The sequence below is a fragment of the Trypanosoma cruzi genome, genomic scaffold (assembly GCF_000209065.1).
Source record: "Trypanosoma cruzi strain CL Brener 1047053516277 genomic scaffold, whole genome shotgun sequence".
NCBI lineage: Eukaryota > Euglenozoa > Kinetoplastea > Trypanosomatida > Trypanosomatidae > Trypanosoma > Trypanosoma cruzi.
The window spans coordinates 19,797-36,279 of NW_001849204.1; the positions used below are offsets into that span (position 1 = coordinate 19,797).

At 58.5% G+C, this 16,483-nt stretch overlaps 1 protein-coding gene and 1 pseudogene across 1 annotated transcript, besides 4 other annotated features; both read right to left on the reverse strand.

Moving 5' to 3' along the window:
- Positions 1-15,614: part of a sequence feature (areas not merged during assembly with more than two copies in the genome that could not be assigned to a particular haplotype) that runs on past the window's edge.
- On the reverse strand, positions 755-3,553 carry Tc00.1047053506159.10 (annotated as a pseudogene).
- Positions 1,394-1,413: a microsatellite.
- Positions 4,011-14,390, reverse strand: Tc00.1047053506159.30 (dispersed gene family protein 1 (DGF-1), putative; the record flags this gene model as incomplete). The annotated part of the gene is made up of 1 exon (XM_803865.1): positions 4,011-14,390. One exon carries the CDS (start codon positions 14,388-14,390, stop codon positions 4,011-4,013), a length of 10,380 nt encoding a protein of 3,459 aa, XP_808958.1.
- Positions 9,480-9,533: a microsatellite.
- Positions 15,615-16,483: a sequence feature (heterozygous, non-Esmeraldo-like haplotype).

Here is a 16,483-nt window from a genome sequence, read left to right on the forward strand (position 1 = left end):
CCGGCAACTCCACACCAGCCCTCAGAGACACACAGACACCATCGCAGTGCCGTCAGTCCGCGGGTGAGAGGATTCGGCCCTCCACACAGCAAACACACACACCGCCAGCAATCAACCCACAATGGGCAAGAAGAAGTGACCCACCGCCTCCGCCTCCAGTTCAATCCCACGGCCAACGGGATACGGCCACAGCCCCGCAGCCAACACACAACGCACACGAAGCGAGCAATCACCCAAAGAGCCACACGCGAAATTAATTCCTCATCCATCCACGACGCGGCGCCTCAGTCCACGCGGTCACACGGAGTGCACTGTTTCCTCAATAGAAATTATTCGTCGTCCATCCCTAAAAATGCTTCTGTTAGTAATGGGCCTTAGAACACAATAGAAGAAAATGGGCAATGCAGTAGTACTGCGACAGCGCCAAACACAATGATTCCCTCATACCGGGGCAATTCTCCAACTATGCCTCGTGTGCAAACACACAACTAACATACCATATAAAAACCACCCAATGTTTTTCACCAGAAGCCAAACAACCCCTTTCCCTCCCTAATTTTCTTTTGTCACTGTTATGCTCGATTGCGTTGGACTTTTTTGGCATTTGTGTACGGTGCTGCCGCATGGGGCTAGTGCACCTGCGCCGTATGCACACACACACATATCCAAAAATATATAAATCCCACAGTACTTTTTAACTGAAATCAAAACCGCCCCATTCCCCAATTTTTCTTCCTATTTCGGTGATTATTCCTCACTTCGGAGAACTGCATCTCTTCTAAATTCTCTGGATGATATTGCTGCTATGTACTGGCGCACCTCTTCCTCCCAGAACGCCGCAATCTCCCGGTTTTCAGCGCGGCTCACATTATCGGAATTTACAACATCACATCTCTGCCAGTCATTCATCGGCGTGCTGTCTGCGTGCCGCACATAAATAAACTCCCACGACAGGTCTCGGTATAACTCCTCCCAACCACTAAAATATGCCGCCAGGCACTCCGTGAACTGCCTCGCAGTGCTGGTTATCGTGTGATGCGCACTCGCCGTAGTCATCCGCAGCCCGACCAGCGTCATTGGATTTAACTCCATGAAGAGGAAAAAGCCGTCCACCAGCGGAAAGCTTGCACCCGCCGGTATGCACAGCAGCCGATGCTTTATATTATTATTTGTGTGGTATTCCATTGCAACCACTCCACATACAACTCGGCGGTGTCCTCCAAAGTTCGCCTTCAGCTCTGCGTACTGTCCTCCACGACGTGCTGGTGGCCCCAGCTCCTTGAGGTCCCCTACTAATGCACCGAAAAACTCCACCAAACACGAATGCGCGCAAGTCAAACCCTCCCATACATTCAGACAAAAGAGTATTCCTCTTCCCCAATACTAGCAACAGATATATATATATATATATATTTCTCACTCATTTCTTCCCCCAAAATAGCATGGTATTCGACGCCCGAGGCAAAGCGATATCGGTGCGTTGAGAAATCCCTCAGCACCGACTTCTCCTCTTGCTCGGACAACCCTCACGAGCTTTTGAGACGGATCCTCAGAATACCATAGTCTCACTCCCCTATGTGTAAAGTGTTCTTCACCATCCCGGGAATTGATCCCATCCAAGGCATCCTCAATGGCAGCAGAGCATGAAATAAACTTATTCGCATCAAAGATGTAACGTGGAATCGGCCCCACTTTATCCATGTGTTCTTTGACCATCTTCCAGTATTCCGCTTTTTTCTCCGCAGTCCAATCGCGATTCATCCACGCACACATCGCCTTCACATCCATCTCGTCAGGGCAATTCACGATGATTCGCGCGGCTCTTAATTCCGTCTCCCATTTTTCATGGTTGCGCACGTTTGGCGATGACAACACAATCATGCCCCATTCATTAAAAGGCGAAAACCAACTCGCTGGCATCCCTTTCTCTCTCACATCGTAGATAACATACCCCTTCAACTCACAATCCCACAAATCATGCAAAACATTCCTGGATGTTTTACTACCCAGGTATCTTGTCACCGTCTGGATGGTCTTGTCAAACACGTACGTAGTACTTCCACCAAAACTGTACGCAACCACTTGGAGTTTCTCCACGTCGTAGTGCAGCAGCTGGTAGAGGAGGTACGAGCCGGCACCCATCGACTTCCCGATCCCGGGCGTCCCAATCAACAGATGCTGCTTGGGCTTAAAGTCGGTCCCACCGTGAGTGCTCAACCATTCGGTGAGATCGCCCTTGACGATCTGCCACACTCGCTCCACCTCACAGTTCACATGGCAGTCACGAGTGGATTTATTCATCCTCCCACGAGTACGGCCATCCCTTGTCCGAGGTGAGCACCATCAGCCTGGGACGCGGTGCACCGGATTGCTGCACACCGTCATCCTTTTCAAGAGTTCGGCCAACTGCCTTGTACGTCCATGGCTGCGGTGGTTCACCCTCCTCCACCTTCATTCCCGTCCCTTTGCCTCCAGGGACTTCCACAACATGATGCCACCTCGCATTGTACACAGACTCGCAGTGTCCCTCCAGGTATATCGGTGCGCTCGACTTCTTTGGGTTCCTCGCTTCCACGGCAGCTGCATCCAAAAACCTTTTATTGGTTTCATAAACACTTGCCGTTACCTCTGCAGAAGCCACTAACCACTTCAGTAGATTGTCCATACAATGCTCGTAAAGCTTGTTTACATCCTCTTCCATATCCATTTCATCCCTTACAGTCCTCTCCATCATCGCATAACGATCGGATGCCTGCATTTCGCCCAATACTCCTTTATCACGGATATACTTCTTGGGGTCCTTAAAAAACTCCCCCAGTAAGACATCCCGATTGGCGTCCAAAGCGCCCCTGCCGTCCAATTCCATCGTAAGAAAGTCATTCAGCTTCATTTTATTCACGCGAGTCCTTCCCTTAAACACCGCATCATCAGTCCTAGTGTGAATGGTAAATACCAGTTCTTGTCGTTCTCGCCTTGCCTTTTCTTCTGCTTCCCACCCCTCTACTCTCAGTATCTGAGAGTAGGCTTTGTTTATTTGTGCCCTTGCAAGAGGAATGACCGTATCCTTTTTTTAAAAGTCCCTCCATTCTCTGAGATTGAAAAGACGTTCGTCTGTAAGCTTATTTGAAGCCCCCAATAGCATTTAAAACTCCTCACGCTCTTTTTTCAGCTCTTGGTATGACGAGGATGCCTTTATTGTATCCAATAACACTTCTTCTTTGATGAACTTCGTGGGGCTAATTAAAAAGTCCTCCATATGGACCCTCGCATTGAATTCCCCAACGCCCCTGCCGTCAAAATAATTCCGAAGGAAATCATTCAGCGGCATTTCCATGATGCGTTCCTTTTCCTCCAGCAGCACTTTATCCAGCCAACTGTCAAGAGTCCACTTTGTTCGCTGCGTTTCCTCAACTCCTCTACAAGTCGCAGCGGGTTGATCCGTCTCGTCATGGGACGACAGCCTTGCTCTCGTCTGACGATCTCCTTGCGGCAAAGTATATGCCTGACACTCGGTATTATCGTCACCCTGCACTCTCTTGCGCTTTTCAGGCATTGTTTCTCCTTGTCTTCGTAGTTGGATTGAGTTAAAGCTGAACAGTAAACAAAAAATCAAGAAAAGGGAATAGAATAAAGAGAGAAAGAAAGGGAGAATACGCACAGACATGACTGACAGCCACAGCAAGAGAGTCATCCACACAGTGTGACAGCACAAGGTGAGTTCGGTTACGCAGCAGGAAGAAAAACACGTACATTTCAGCACAAAATAAGGGCACTGCAAACAACGCCAAAAAAGACACAGTGAACTGGCGACCGAACCGAAGCTCCTCCCACGCAGTCATCGTGGAACGAAAGAAAGTCACAAGCTCAGTTGCACAAATCGATAGAAACAACAATCAATAACACGGTTGGTGCTGTTGACGATGGATAGATTTGGTGCGCAGCACATTTGTGGCCCTGCGCCCTCCCCCATCAACCAGCACTGTAAACCTATCAATTCTAAGTGTTGCACGTCACAGAAGGGCGTGATCAATTTTGCAGCTCGCACTGGATGCATGGTCGAACAGGCTCAAGGCGTCTGAGCGGGTGTCACCAGCCATGGGCTGCAACGGCGGTGCGGGTGGTCGGTACGACGACGCAACGGTGGTGCCTGAGGCGTACGACGATGACGTCATTTCGTGGGGCTTCCGCACCTCTTCGTCGCTCTCCTCGCCATCGCGCAGAAGCGCCTCCAGCCCTCCACGCCGCGGCTCGCGCAGCTCCTGCCAGTGGCGGTCCTCCACGTACCACACAGCCGCACAGTACAGAGTGATCACCAGCAGCACAGCGGTCAGCAGCAGCACGATCGCTGCGTACGCCCTCGCACCGCCGTCGCTCGGCGCAAGGTGGTTTGCCGCGCTGACCAGGCACAGCGCCGCAAGGAGCACAAAGCTCGCCGCGTGCATCACCGTCAGGAAGGCCGAGCGCATCATGTTCGTGAAGGCAACCACGCCCGCACCCGCAAGCAGCACAGCCGCCATGCAGAAGTACAGGACGTGGCAGCCTCCCACGGGCGGGTGCACAGCCGCAATCAGGCACACCACACACAGCACCGAGAGCTGGAACACGCACCAGTACACGCGGCTGCCCCTCATGTTCGTCAGCATGCCGCCGTACATCCGCTGCTGCGCCGCGGGGTGCCAATACCCGACGGGGTACAGCAGGCGCTCATGAAGCGGCTTCCTCGAAAACTGCCAGTACTTCGTGAAGCTCCCGCCCGTGTGGCGGGCAATAAAGTAGCACACACCAGCAGGGAACGCCACACCGTACAGCACGCCAACGACACCAATCACGTAGTGCTGCACGCGGGCGCCGGGCATCGCCAGTGCGAGCACAGAGCCAAGGAAAATGCCGAGGTGCATCGCGTGCGCCACAACGTACGTCAGGCTCGGGAAGCGCATCGCAGCCCACGCACTCGCCGCGTCCACGCCGCGCCACCGCTGGAAGGCGACCGTCACACCGCAGTGCACGCACCCGAACACAGCGGCGAGCAGCGCGTTGCCCACCACCATCCACAGCGGGTCAAGGGCAGCAAACACCGACAGGAAGTACGGCAGCGCAACGGTGCTCGCACGCTCCTGTGCCGAGGCACATGACATCCTCGCAAAAACACCGAGTGCCTGCATCTCCAGGATGGAGCCCAGCCCGCCGGTCACCACCACCGCAACAGCCACCGCACCCGCAACAACGCCGGTGATCGCAGAGAGGGCGCTGGCAGCGGCGGGCAGCGTGTTGGACCTGATCGTGAAGGACCCAAGCAGCACACCCTTGCAGCCGCCAAACACCGCCACAGCGTCGCAGCGAACGACTATCGTCTCGTCGACAGCAATGAAGTAACCGCGGTGCACGGGCACAGCCAGCTCCAGAACAGTAGACGGATTCGTCGCGTTGCGCACCCACGTCGCGTTGCGCAGCATCGCTCCCCACGGACCACCGAACCCGCTCGGCTGCGCCGTCGACACCGGCAGAAAGCTCAGGTACGTGCCGATCTGCGGGCCGCTTGCCCATCGAAACGGCGGCGGCAGCGCCACCATCAGCCATGTCGGGACGGCGCTCCCACCGCCGCGGATGTCGTTCTGCGTCAGGCTCCCACCAGCCGCCATCGTCGTCACGGCGAGTGTCGGGCACGCCACGTCGCTCCACCACAGCGTGCCGCTCACCGACGCCGTCGGGGTCCGCGTGGGCGACAGCGCCACCGTCTCCGTCACCCGCTGGGTCTCCGTCGGCCCGTACTGCGTCGGACTGTAGTGCGTCGGCGTCGGCGTCGGTGTCCACGTTGGCGTCAGGCTGCGCGTCTCCGTCAGCGTCGCCGTGTGGCTCAGCGGCGGCAGGATGGGCGTGCGGTTGCACCCGTCCACGTGCGGCAGGTACACCGGCAGGCAGTCGCGCCCGTACCCGCCCTCAGCACAGCGGCAGCGGCACGACCCCGACATCGCCCTCGTCGCAGCAGCAAAGCAGCTCACGTCGGCGTCGCACACGCCACACGCCACGGGGCGGAATTCCCCGATGATGCCGGCGGATCTGTAGTCCATCGGCTGCAGCGTCTGCCCGTTCAGCGTCAGGCACCCCACGACGAACCTTCGGCCGGCGCCCCCAAGCACAACGGTGCCGTCCATCACGACGGGCCCGCTGCCGGCGTTCCCGTGGAGCGTCAGCGTGCTCTGCACAAGGTCCACACGGCGCGGGTACGACGGCACCGACAGAAGCCTGCCGCTGATGCTGTTGCCGCGCACCGACAGCCACGACCCGGACACAAACAACGCCGACCCCCGCAGCACCAGCAGCGCGCCATCGGTCAGCGCACCGGCGTTGTCGTTCACTACGACGGCGGACGCGTTGGCCTCCACCCCGCTGTCAAACACCAACCCATGCGCGGCGTACACCTGGCTCCCAGACACGCGCAGCACAGCGCCCCCAGACGCAACCACGCGCGCACTCGCGTACAATGCAACGTCGCCACCGAGCACAGCCGCGTCCAGCGCGACACCGCCACCGACGAGCTCCAGCACGGCGCCGTCCACCACCACCGTCCGCCCACCAGTCATCACGATCACGAGGACCACGCTGGACACAACCAGCACGGACCGCACGAGCCGCAGGCCAGACAGCACCAGCACCGGTGCGTACGGCGAGGACTGCGAGCCGGGAAGATACACAAGCGGCGTCGGCCTCGTGGCAACCAGCAGGGAGTCCGCCACCGTCAGCACGGACCCCGCAGGGAACGTGCCGGTCAGCACAAGCGCGCCGTTCAGCGCCTCCACATCGCACACGGACAGCTCCACCGGCCCGCCCTCGTCGCTCCCCGCCGCCCCCGCACCGCGCAAGCCTCCACCGCCCATCACGTACAGCACAGCGCCGTTCAGCAACGACACGTTCTGCACAACGATCCGCACGCCGTCCCGCGCCATCCACGGCACGTAGAGCACAGGACTCACGCCGTCCAGCACAACGTGGCGCAGCGTCACCTCGCTCGCGCCGGCAGGCACAACGAACACCGACTGCACCGTCACGCCCTCGCGGACGAACACATTCGACGCAGTGCCCGCAGCGGGCGGCAGCGCGGGAGCTCCCACAGGCACGCACGCCTCGCCGTACCCGCCGCTGCCGCACACGCACACGCACACACCGTTATTCATGCTCGCAGACGCCGTCCCGGGCGCGTAGCAGTACGTGTCCCTGTCGCAGGCGTCGCACCCAGCAACGTCGATGCTCCCAGCGTCGCCAAAACCGGCCGCTGCGTACTCCTCCGCCGTCGACAGGACACGGCCACCAACGTCGTTGCATGCCACCCTCAAATGCGCCCCAGCCGCAAGCGACAGGCTCAGCGACAGCATCCGCGGCAGCAGCGCTCGGTTGCGCACAAAGCTCAGCGTGCTCCCAACGGCGGTCACGGCGCCAGCGGCGTAGAGCATCTCCCTCGAGACACCGTCGTGCACGTTGCCCTTCGCCTGCAGCATCGATCCGCCAGCCAGCCTCACCGTCGAATAAAACGCCACCGCGTAGTCCTCCGTCGACGAAAAGCCGTTCCGCACAAGCGCCACAGCAGAGCCCGACACGCTCACAGCCCCACGCACAGACACCGCGTGCTTGCACAGCAGGAAGTCGCTGTCAACAAACGCCACCACGGAGCTGCCACTGGCCGCAACGCCGCCCTCCACCGACACGCACAGCCCCAGCGCCGTCTGCACCGACAGCCCGTCCAAGTACAGCGCACCGCCCGACGACAGCGCCACGCCGCCAACCACCAACACGCCAACAGCGTCGCCGAACACAGCCGCCACCTGCGTGCGCGCAATGGTCAACACGCTCCCCGTCAGATTCACGTTGTGCAGCACGAGGCACGCGGACGCGTCGCCAAGGCCGTGGGCGCCGCGGTACGCAACACGCTTCTCTGCAATCAGCACCGAGTCCACCACAGTGACGCGCGAGCCCGGCGGAAATTGGTTCGCCACCACCACGCCGCCGCCGGAGCGCGACTCAAGTCCGCTGATCAACACATCGGCGCGCTCGCCAGCAGGCGGGTCGGACAGCAACCCAACAACGTAAAGGCTCGCCCTGCCCACAAACGTGCAGTTCGCCAGCGTCACGTTGCGCACGCTCCCCGACATCAAGCCCACGTCCACCACGACGTCCGCCGCAAAGGTCACACCGACGTAGCACACCACCGACGTCCCGAAACCGGCGTTCACCTCCTCATCCAAACGCACGTCCCGCACGCACAAATCGGCGCCGTCGGTGCTCGGTGGCTCGGGGACAACAACGGGCAGGCATGCATCGCCGTGGCCGCCCTCAGCGCACGTGCAGGTGCAGCCATCACTCGAGGCCGCCGTCGTGTACGCGGGGAAGCACGACGCCAAGAGGGTGCATGGATCGCTGCAGCTCAGGATGGTGGCATTGTACACGGAAGGAATAATGTAGTTCGCTTCCTCCTCGCCGTTCACAGTGTTGCACGCGGCCACAATCGCTCCGTTTGTGAGATCGCGAGAACTTTTGGGTATCCATAGCGCTGTCGGCGTGACCGTGCTGGACATGAATTGGTTGCCAGAAACAGACACCGTGGAGTCGCGGAGGTTCACTTTGGGATAAAGGAAAGCAAAAGCATCCAATGGGGATTCATGGCAGAGGTTGCCGCTCAACTGCAGCCAGGAGTTGTAGTAAATGTTGGAGGAGCCACTTGAATAAAACACAACCAAGCCTCCCTGCATCTCGTTGCCCTGAAACATGACCGCTGAATGGGACTCCACACGTGAGGCCCAAAGAAATGACATGAAGTACTTCACCGGCCTCGTCACAACGTTGCCTCGAATCACCACGGCAGAGTTGTTCAGTACACTCAGCGACAAGGACTGTCTAGACCCTTCAAGATGTATCAGCGTACCGTTAGCTCCAGCCATATGAAAAGTGTTGCCCACCACCGCAAACAAGGAGTGCCACGACACCCTCAGCACAGATCTGAAAACGTGTATGACGCCTGACGATGCCCCCACGCTCTGAAACACATTACCGCTGAGCAGCACCGCGGAGTCGTTGCTGATCGCCAGTCCATTCATCGCAACACACGACGGGCTGTCAACGTTCAATCCCGACCGAGGGATCAGCCTCGTGACCGTGAAGCGGTTCCCGCTGATCGTGATGTTCGTGTGCGGTGGAAAATCACCCTCCGGGCTGAGCAGCGCGTCACTAAATGTGTTGCCGGTGACAACGATGTTCAGCGACCCCACAGCGGCGTACGCGTTGCCCAACAGCAACAGCACGGCGCCGTCCCTCCACGTGCATCCATCGAACGTGATGTTCACCACGTCGCCCGTCATCGCCCCAATCAGCACCGTCAGGCTCATGCCGCCCCTGCTGAACGTCACGTTGCGGTAGCACAGCCACGACAGCCCGCTGCCCACAGCCTGCGCCACCTCGGGGTACACCATGTCGCTGATGCACTCACCAACCGGCGGCGGTGCCGGCGGCGGTGGCGGTGGTGGCAGTGGCGTTGGTGGTGGCGGGCCAGCAGGCACAGGCGCCGGGACGCACACATCGCCGTGCCCTCCAGCAGCGCACTGGCACCTGCAGTCAATGGCCGCCGTCGTCAGCGGAGCGAAGCAGTCGCCGTCATTCGTGCACTCCCCGCACACGGCAACCATCGTCACGTCGGTGATGCCGTTCATCTCCAGTTCGGCCGCCGTCGTCAAAACACGTCCTGCGACCGTCAGGCACCCAGCAAAAAACCTGTAGCCGGCGTCAGCCTGCGATAGCAAAGGCTGCGACAACCCCGTCGAGCCCATCTTGCAGCCCGTCAGCGTCACCACACTGCTGTCGTCAATGATAAGAAAAGTGGATTCGGATTCGTGAAACATCGCACCCACTCCCACATCGTTGTCGCGCCAATCCAACCAGCTTGACTCCTCGACGGTCCACGAGTCGTCTACAAAGATGGCGCAGGACACAAAGCCGCTGTTCCCCACCACGCGCAATACGCTGTGTTCCGACACGCTCAATCCGTGTTGCTGAAACAGGAGGCTTGTCCCGGAGGACATCGTGTTGTTGAGCAAAGCAAAAACAGAGTGATTGCGGACACTGAGCCCGTACACGTAAAACATATGCATGTAGCCAGCAAAGCTGCAGTACCGCGCGTACAGCGAGCTGCCACCCACCAGCGTCAGCGTCCCGGTCGAAAACAAGCCAAACCCGTGATGACCCGATGCATGCGCCTTGACATTGCTGACCAACAACGAGGAAGCATTCAAAACAACATTCTGCAGTATCACGACACTCAGAATGTTGATCCTAGTGTCCAAAAGCTGGACCTCAGAGGACTGCACCGCGTCAACATCCGTGACGGCAATGTCGCAGTACTGCGGGAAGGTAAGTGCTAAAACAACAACAGATGACCGCATCACCGTCTGGCTCACGCGGATCAGGACGCCGGCCGACTCGGCCGCCCCAGCACCACCAACAAACTGCAGCACGGCACCGTCGCGGAATGTGCACCCGGTGAGCGTGATGTTGATGGGGAGATGCAGCGGCATACTGTTGAAAAAAAACGTCAGCGCAGCACCCATGCCGCTGAACGTCACACCCGCGTAGCAGTGGTGCGTCTTCCACATGTTCAGCGCGAGGCTCGTCAGCGTCTGTTTCACCACGCAGCTCGTGTCGCCGTCAACGGCTCTCTCCGCCACAGGCGGCACAACCGTGTCGAGCACCTCAAAGGGAAGACACGACGCGCCGTGCCATCCGTCCTTGCAGCTGCACGAGCACGAGCTGCGGTCCACCGACTCCGTCCCGGGCATGTAGCACGCCGCGTCGTCGTTGCATGTGCCGCACCTGAACAGCTGCACTTCTCCCGGAAACACACCGTCGTACGACACCTCCTCACCGCCCTGCATGTTGCACCCAACCACAAACCGCGCGGGTAACGTCACGAGAATGCTCGATGGGAAAAAATTGGCGAAGGAAACCCTCGAGTCCAACTGACCGTTGCGTGCAAGCGCCACAGTAGTGCCGCTGCCCGACAGCTGAATCTTGTGCTGGAAATAAGAAATAGTTAATACTGAGGCTGCACCTACGTTGTTGCCCTCCACACGCCACTGCGCACCACCCTCGAGTGTCACCAAGCCATACAAATACAACAGCGCAGAAGTCGAAACCCACGTTCTGCCAATAAAGGCGCAGTCCGCCACTCTCAGCAGCCCCGCAGAGCTCACGGAAGTATCACCAAAAAGATAAATGCCACTAGCCGCGCTCATCGTGTTGTCCTCAACGTCAAAGTAGCCGCCGTTCTTCGCATCAATAGCATTAACGCAAACAGATGATTCCAGACCCTCATCCGCCGTTGTAATCAGCGTATTTCCCTTCACAATGATACCGCCACCATCAACAACAAAAGCATTAATGAAATAAACTGCGTACCTATTCCCCTCGATGTAGTTGTTAAGTAGCAGCAGCGTCAAATTCTCACTGAAGTAAAAATCCTTAAAGGAAATGGCGTGACCCGACGTCGTCACAAGCGTACTGCCCACCACCAGTATCTGGGAGCTCGCGCCAAAATCACCGGCAAACTCCAACTCACCAGAATCCAGCATCGAGGATGTCACGTTCACGTGCACGCGCGCACCACTCCCTCTGATCGACAGGCCCATAAGGACGCACTGCAGCAGCGTGATGTTGAGTGTCTGTTGTGGCGCGTCAAAGCTCCACAGGTCCAGCACGATCGCGGCGGTGAAGGTCACGTTGACGAAACACAGACCACGCACACCGGGATCAGGATAGTCCACGGAGCTGATGCTGCCACCGTGCACGCAGCGGACCTCCGTGTCGTTCGCATCGGGGAGCGGGAGCGGTCCAAGGCCGTCCGGAACCGCAGCTGGCAGACAAGTGCCACCGTAGCCGCCAGCAGCGCACACACACGCACAGCCGCTGATGCTGCTCGTCCTCGCTGCAAAGCACACGGCCTCCACAGTGCAAACGCCACAGTCCAGTACCGTCACGGGGGCTCCAATATTGAGCACTTCTCCGTAATCCATCACAGGTGAGCCCCTTGCCTCGTTGCACACGCCGTAGATGATCGGGCGCGAGTCGGATGGTGGTGACCAGTTGCTTGTCATACATGCAATGTTTGACGAGTACGAGCCATACGTGAAGTTGTTGTGAAGTATCGACCACACACTCCGATCGTGGAACGCAACGCCGTTTTCCTTGACCACGTGCACAACGTAGGCGGTGCGGAACTCGTTGCCGCGGTGCACCAGCCAGCTGCCGCCAGTCACGGTCAGCGTGTTTGCCATGAGCATGGCGAAGCCGAGACGGAAAGTGCTGGACACGATCTGCAGCACGCTGCCGCCATCCACCGCAACATCCAGAAACATCCACGCGCCTTCGTACATGTTAATGCTCAGCGCACTCCACGAGCTGTTCTGTATGGAGAACACGGAGCCGCCGCCAACACGCAGGTCCGACGCAAGAGCGTACATCACGTGCATCTGCGACCCAACAACGCAGTTGTCCATGTAGAAGACGCTGGACAGGTTCACACCGATGCCTCGCTCCACGAGGATCGCAGCGCACAAGCCCCCGCCACACACCAGAGTCGACCGCGTCATGACAAACTGCGTCGACAGAAGCCGGACACCGTCCAGGACAAGCGCGGGGCCGTGCCGGGATCCCGCATGGCCACGGGTGGTCGGCACGTACTGCGACCCGCCAACCGTCGCACGCAGCGTTGAGTTCGCCAGCAGCACACTCGAGTTTGGCGGCATCGCGCCATGCAGCACGATCGTGCCCTCCAGCGACGTCACGTTCGTCATGTTGACGAGGACGTGGGGCATCAAGCGCGCTGTGCTCTCGCTGAGGCCGCCAATCCACAGCTGCGCGCCGCCCGCAAGCACGCAGTGGCGCAGAGTCACGTTCAGCGCGTCAGCGAACGCGTCCATCGAGCGCAGGTCCACCGCCACAGTGATCGGTCCGCTGAACACCGCCGAGTCGAAGCACGCCGTCGCCCGCCCACCGCCAATCGTCACGGACTCCGTCAGCGTCACGCCACTCACGCAGCCCTGCGAACCACCACCACCGGACCTCGCAGGCGGAACGTCGAACGGCAGGCACGCCTCGCCCAAGCCGCCGACGCGGCAGCTGCACACGCAGTCGGAGAACGACGCAGTCAGCGCATCGAAGCACGCCAGCGCAGCCGCACAGCCGTCGCACGGCACCACGCTCACGGAGGACAGGCCGGCCATGCGGTAGTCGCCGCTGCTCTGCAGCACCCGGCCGCCGGCACGGTTGCACTGCACCGACACGGCGCCGCTCGTGATCGTCGGCCCGGAGACAAACGTCGCGCCGGTGGCAGCGCAGCGCGCAATCGACACGGCGCCGCCGCTCAGCGTCACCCCCGACAGCGATGCCACAGACGACGCCTCGCCCACCGCCCACACGTCGTGCAGGTCCAGCCACCCGCCGCCACCGATTGTCCCACCGTCGCAGCGCACCAGTGACGACGCCGCAGACCCCTTGACGCCCACGAAGCGCAGCACCGAATCAAACACCGCGAGGCGCTCGCCAAACACAATGCCGCCGCCGCTGCTCACAACCGACACGTTCGTCACGGAGAACACCGAGTGGTTACGCAGACTGAGACGCGACGAGGATGACACATGCATCGCGGACGCGGTCGGACCGCCCGACGCCTCCAGCAACACGCCGTCAAGCACCACCGCGCTCGACAGCAGGTCCATGCCGCCGCCAACGTACACCGCCGACCCGCCCGCGTGCAACGACCTCAGCACGGTGTTGCTCACACGCAGCTGCGTCTGCAACAGCGAGGTCGCGTGCAGCACAAGCGGCGACGCCACCGCGTCCGTCAGCCCGCTCAGCTGGAAGTAGCGCATCGACCCCGCCGTCACAATCGTCGAGTCACGGACCGTCACATTCGTGTGTGCCGGCAGATTGTGCACAAACACAAGCGAGCAGTAGCTCCCGGACAGCCCGCTCACGCTCACCTCCAGGTTCCGGTCACTCGCCGGCTCGCCGCTGTAGCCCCACACGTATATCTGCGCGCCGCCGTCGCACACGCAGTTCCTCAATTCGATGCGCAGCGCGCCGGGAAGCATCGCCGCAACGTCGAACACCACAGCCACGCCGTTCGTGATGGACACGCCGTCCATCAGCAGCGTGTTCACGGCGTGGCCAACCGTGATGGCTCTGTCCACCGTACCGCCCCGCAGTCGCAACACCACCGCATGCACCGCGGGCATCCACGCCGCAGCAGCAACCAGCGCCAACGCCACAAGCAGCGCCACACGCACGGCCGCAATGGCCCTGCACCGCACACAGTGCCGGCTGCGCGGACACGCACCCACCGCAGACCACATCCACCGAACCAAACAGGTATCAGCAGGGCTGTCGTGGTGTGTTGCACTCGCACCGTCGACCGTAGCACCTTTCTAATAAATCCCTTTCTACAGATGGAGAATCCAAAAGCACGATTCCGATAGATCGCTATACCACTAATAATCCTAATACTGCAAGTAAACCCTAACACCTTAAAACGATAGTTGTGCTGGTCAAGCCAAAATAGCTCTAACTGCACGGTCAGAGAAGAAGAGGGCAGAGGCAGCAACAACAGTAAATAAACACAGTGGCACGCAGAAGCATCCGGCCACAGACGATCCCCACCACGGCCACTGACACAAAGCCGCGCAGACGCAATCAAATCAGTAACACCATCGCCCTCCCACCGCCCACGCAGCCCCACAGAGCCACCGTGCAAAGTAGCGGGGCCCAGGCAAAAACAAACATGACCACTGGCGCTGCTAGTATGACCGATGGGTCGGCACAGCACAAGAAACAGCAAAATCATACGCGCACTGCATTACACAAGGACAAAAGGAAAAATGAAGAAGCACGGCGGCAGTACGCAGACACGGGGAAAAAGGGTTCCCACCGATTTTACATTCCGATTGGCCCGCAGCCATCCTAATGTTGGTCGCCCAGATGCCGCGCGGTGCGTGTGGCCTGTGGCTGCTGTGGACTGAGAGGATGATGAGAGGGAAAAGAGATGCGGTGCAATCCTCATCCATCTCGGTTGGTGGTTACACCAGTCACGCCATCCCCTCAGATCGCCTGCAGCAAAGACCGTCACCATCAGTGGCGGTCGGGGCCTTCCTTCTCCACTGGGGCGCAACTCCACCGACGCAGTCGCTCGCCCACTCCCCCACCAACACAGAGCGAGGGAGCAACAGCATGAGTTGCGACACGTGCGACAAGTACGCAGCCGCAGAGTCCCACTGCAGCCGCAATGACCAAACAAAGAAAGCGCGCATCTCAAGCACAATGAAAACACAAGAATTACTCCAACAAACATTTCAATACAACGTGGAGGCACCGCAACCCACACAAAAAATGCAACGTCGTGAAGTGGCCGTTTCTTCTTTTACATTGACTTTCCTCAAATGAATCCTGTGGCCGCACGCCAGACAACATTGTTAAGCACATCCGGCCAATAAGTAAAAACTCAAAAAAAGCCCCGTCACGCAAAGAGGAAGTTTCGGCAGAGGATGTGAAACACGCGCATTTTATGCATTTTCCACGGAACAGCGCGGTGGCTCAATAATCAGTTTTTGCCAAGAATCAATAAAATAAGAAAGCAATAATTCTGTAAACCAGGCAATAAACAAATCAAAAAAAAAAAAAGCAACAAGCCTACCACAAGCATCGAAGTTACTTTGCATCTACGAGAGGCTTCGCGCCTTCTCGCCGTGCAAAGGCACTGTTGGGGACAGAGCCTTTACACCCCGTGGAGAAACTGCGCCGACTTTTTTGTGCAGCACAGATTCCTCACATCTACAGAGTCCGCTCCATTTCTCTACGCTTGCTTGCAAAGCCAGGCGGCGGAGAAGACACATAATTGTCTCTTAGCGCAGTTCACGTTGGCCGGTTTTCACGATTTCCAGTCGACACACACAGCGTGTCGTGCGGCGGCAGGCCAGTCCGTAATTCTGCATACGTCGCGGTGGTCCCATTCAAAACAATCCGTCCCGCCCCCAACAGGATGCGGCGCCTCACTCCACGCGGTCACACGGAGCGCACCATTTCCTCAATAGAAATTATTCGTCATCCGTCCCTTAAAAATGCTTCCGTTAGTTATGGGACTTAGAACACAGTAGAAGAAAATGGAACATGCTGTAATGATGCCATACCGCCAGCCACAATAATTCCCTCATACCGGGGCAATTCTCCAATTGTGCCTCGTATACACACACAGAACTAAAATACCATATAAAAATCACCCAATGTTTTTCACCAGAAGCCAAACAACCCCTTTCCCTCCCTAATTTTCTTTTGTCACTGTTATGCTCGATTGCGTTGGACTTTTTTGGCATTTGTGTACGGTGCTGCCGCATGGGGCTAGTGCACCTGCGCCGTATGCACACACACACATATCCAAAAATATATAAATCCCACA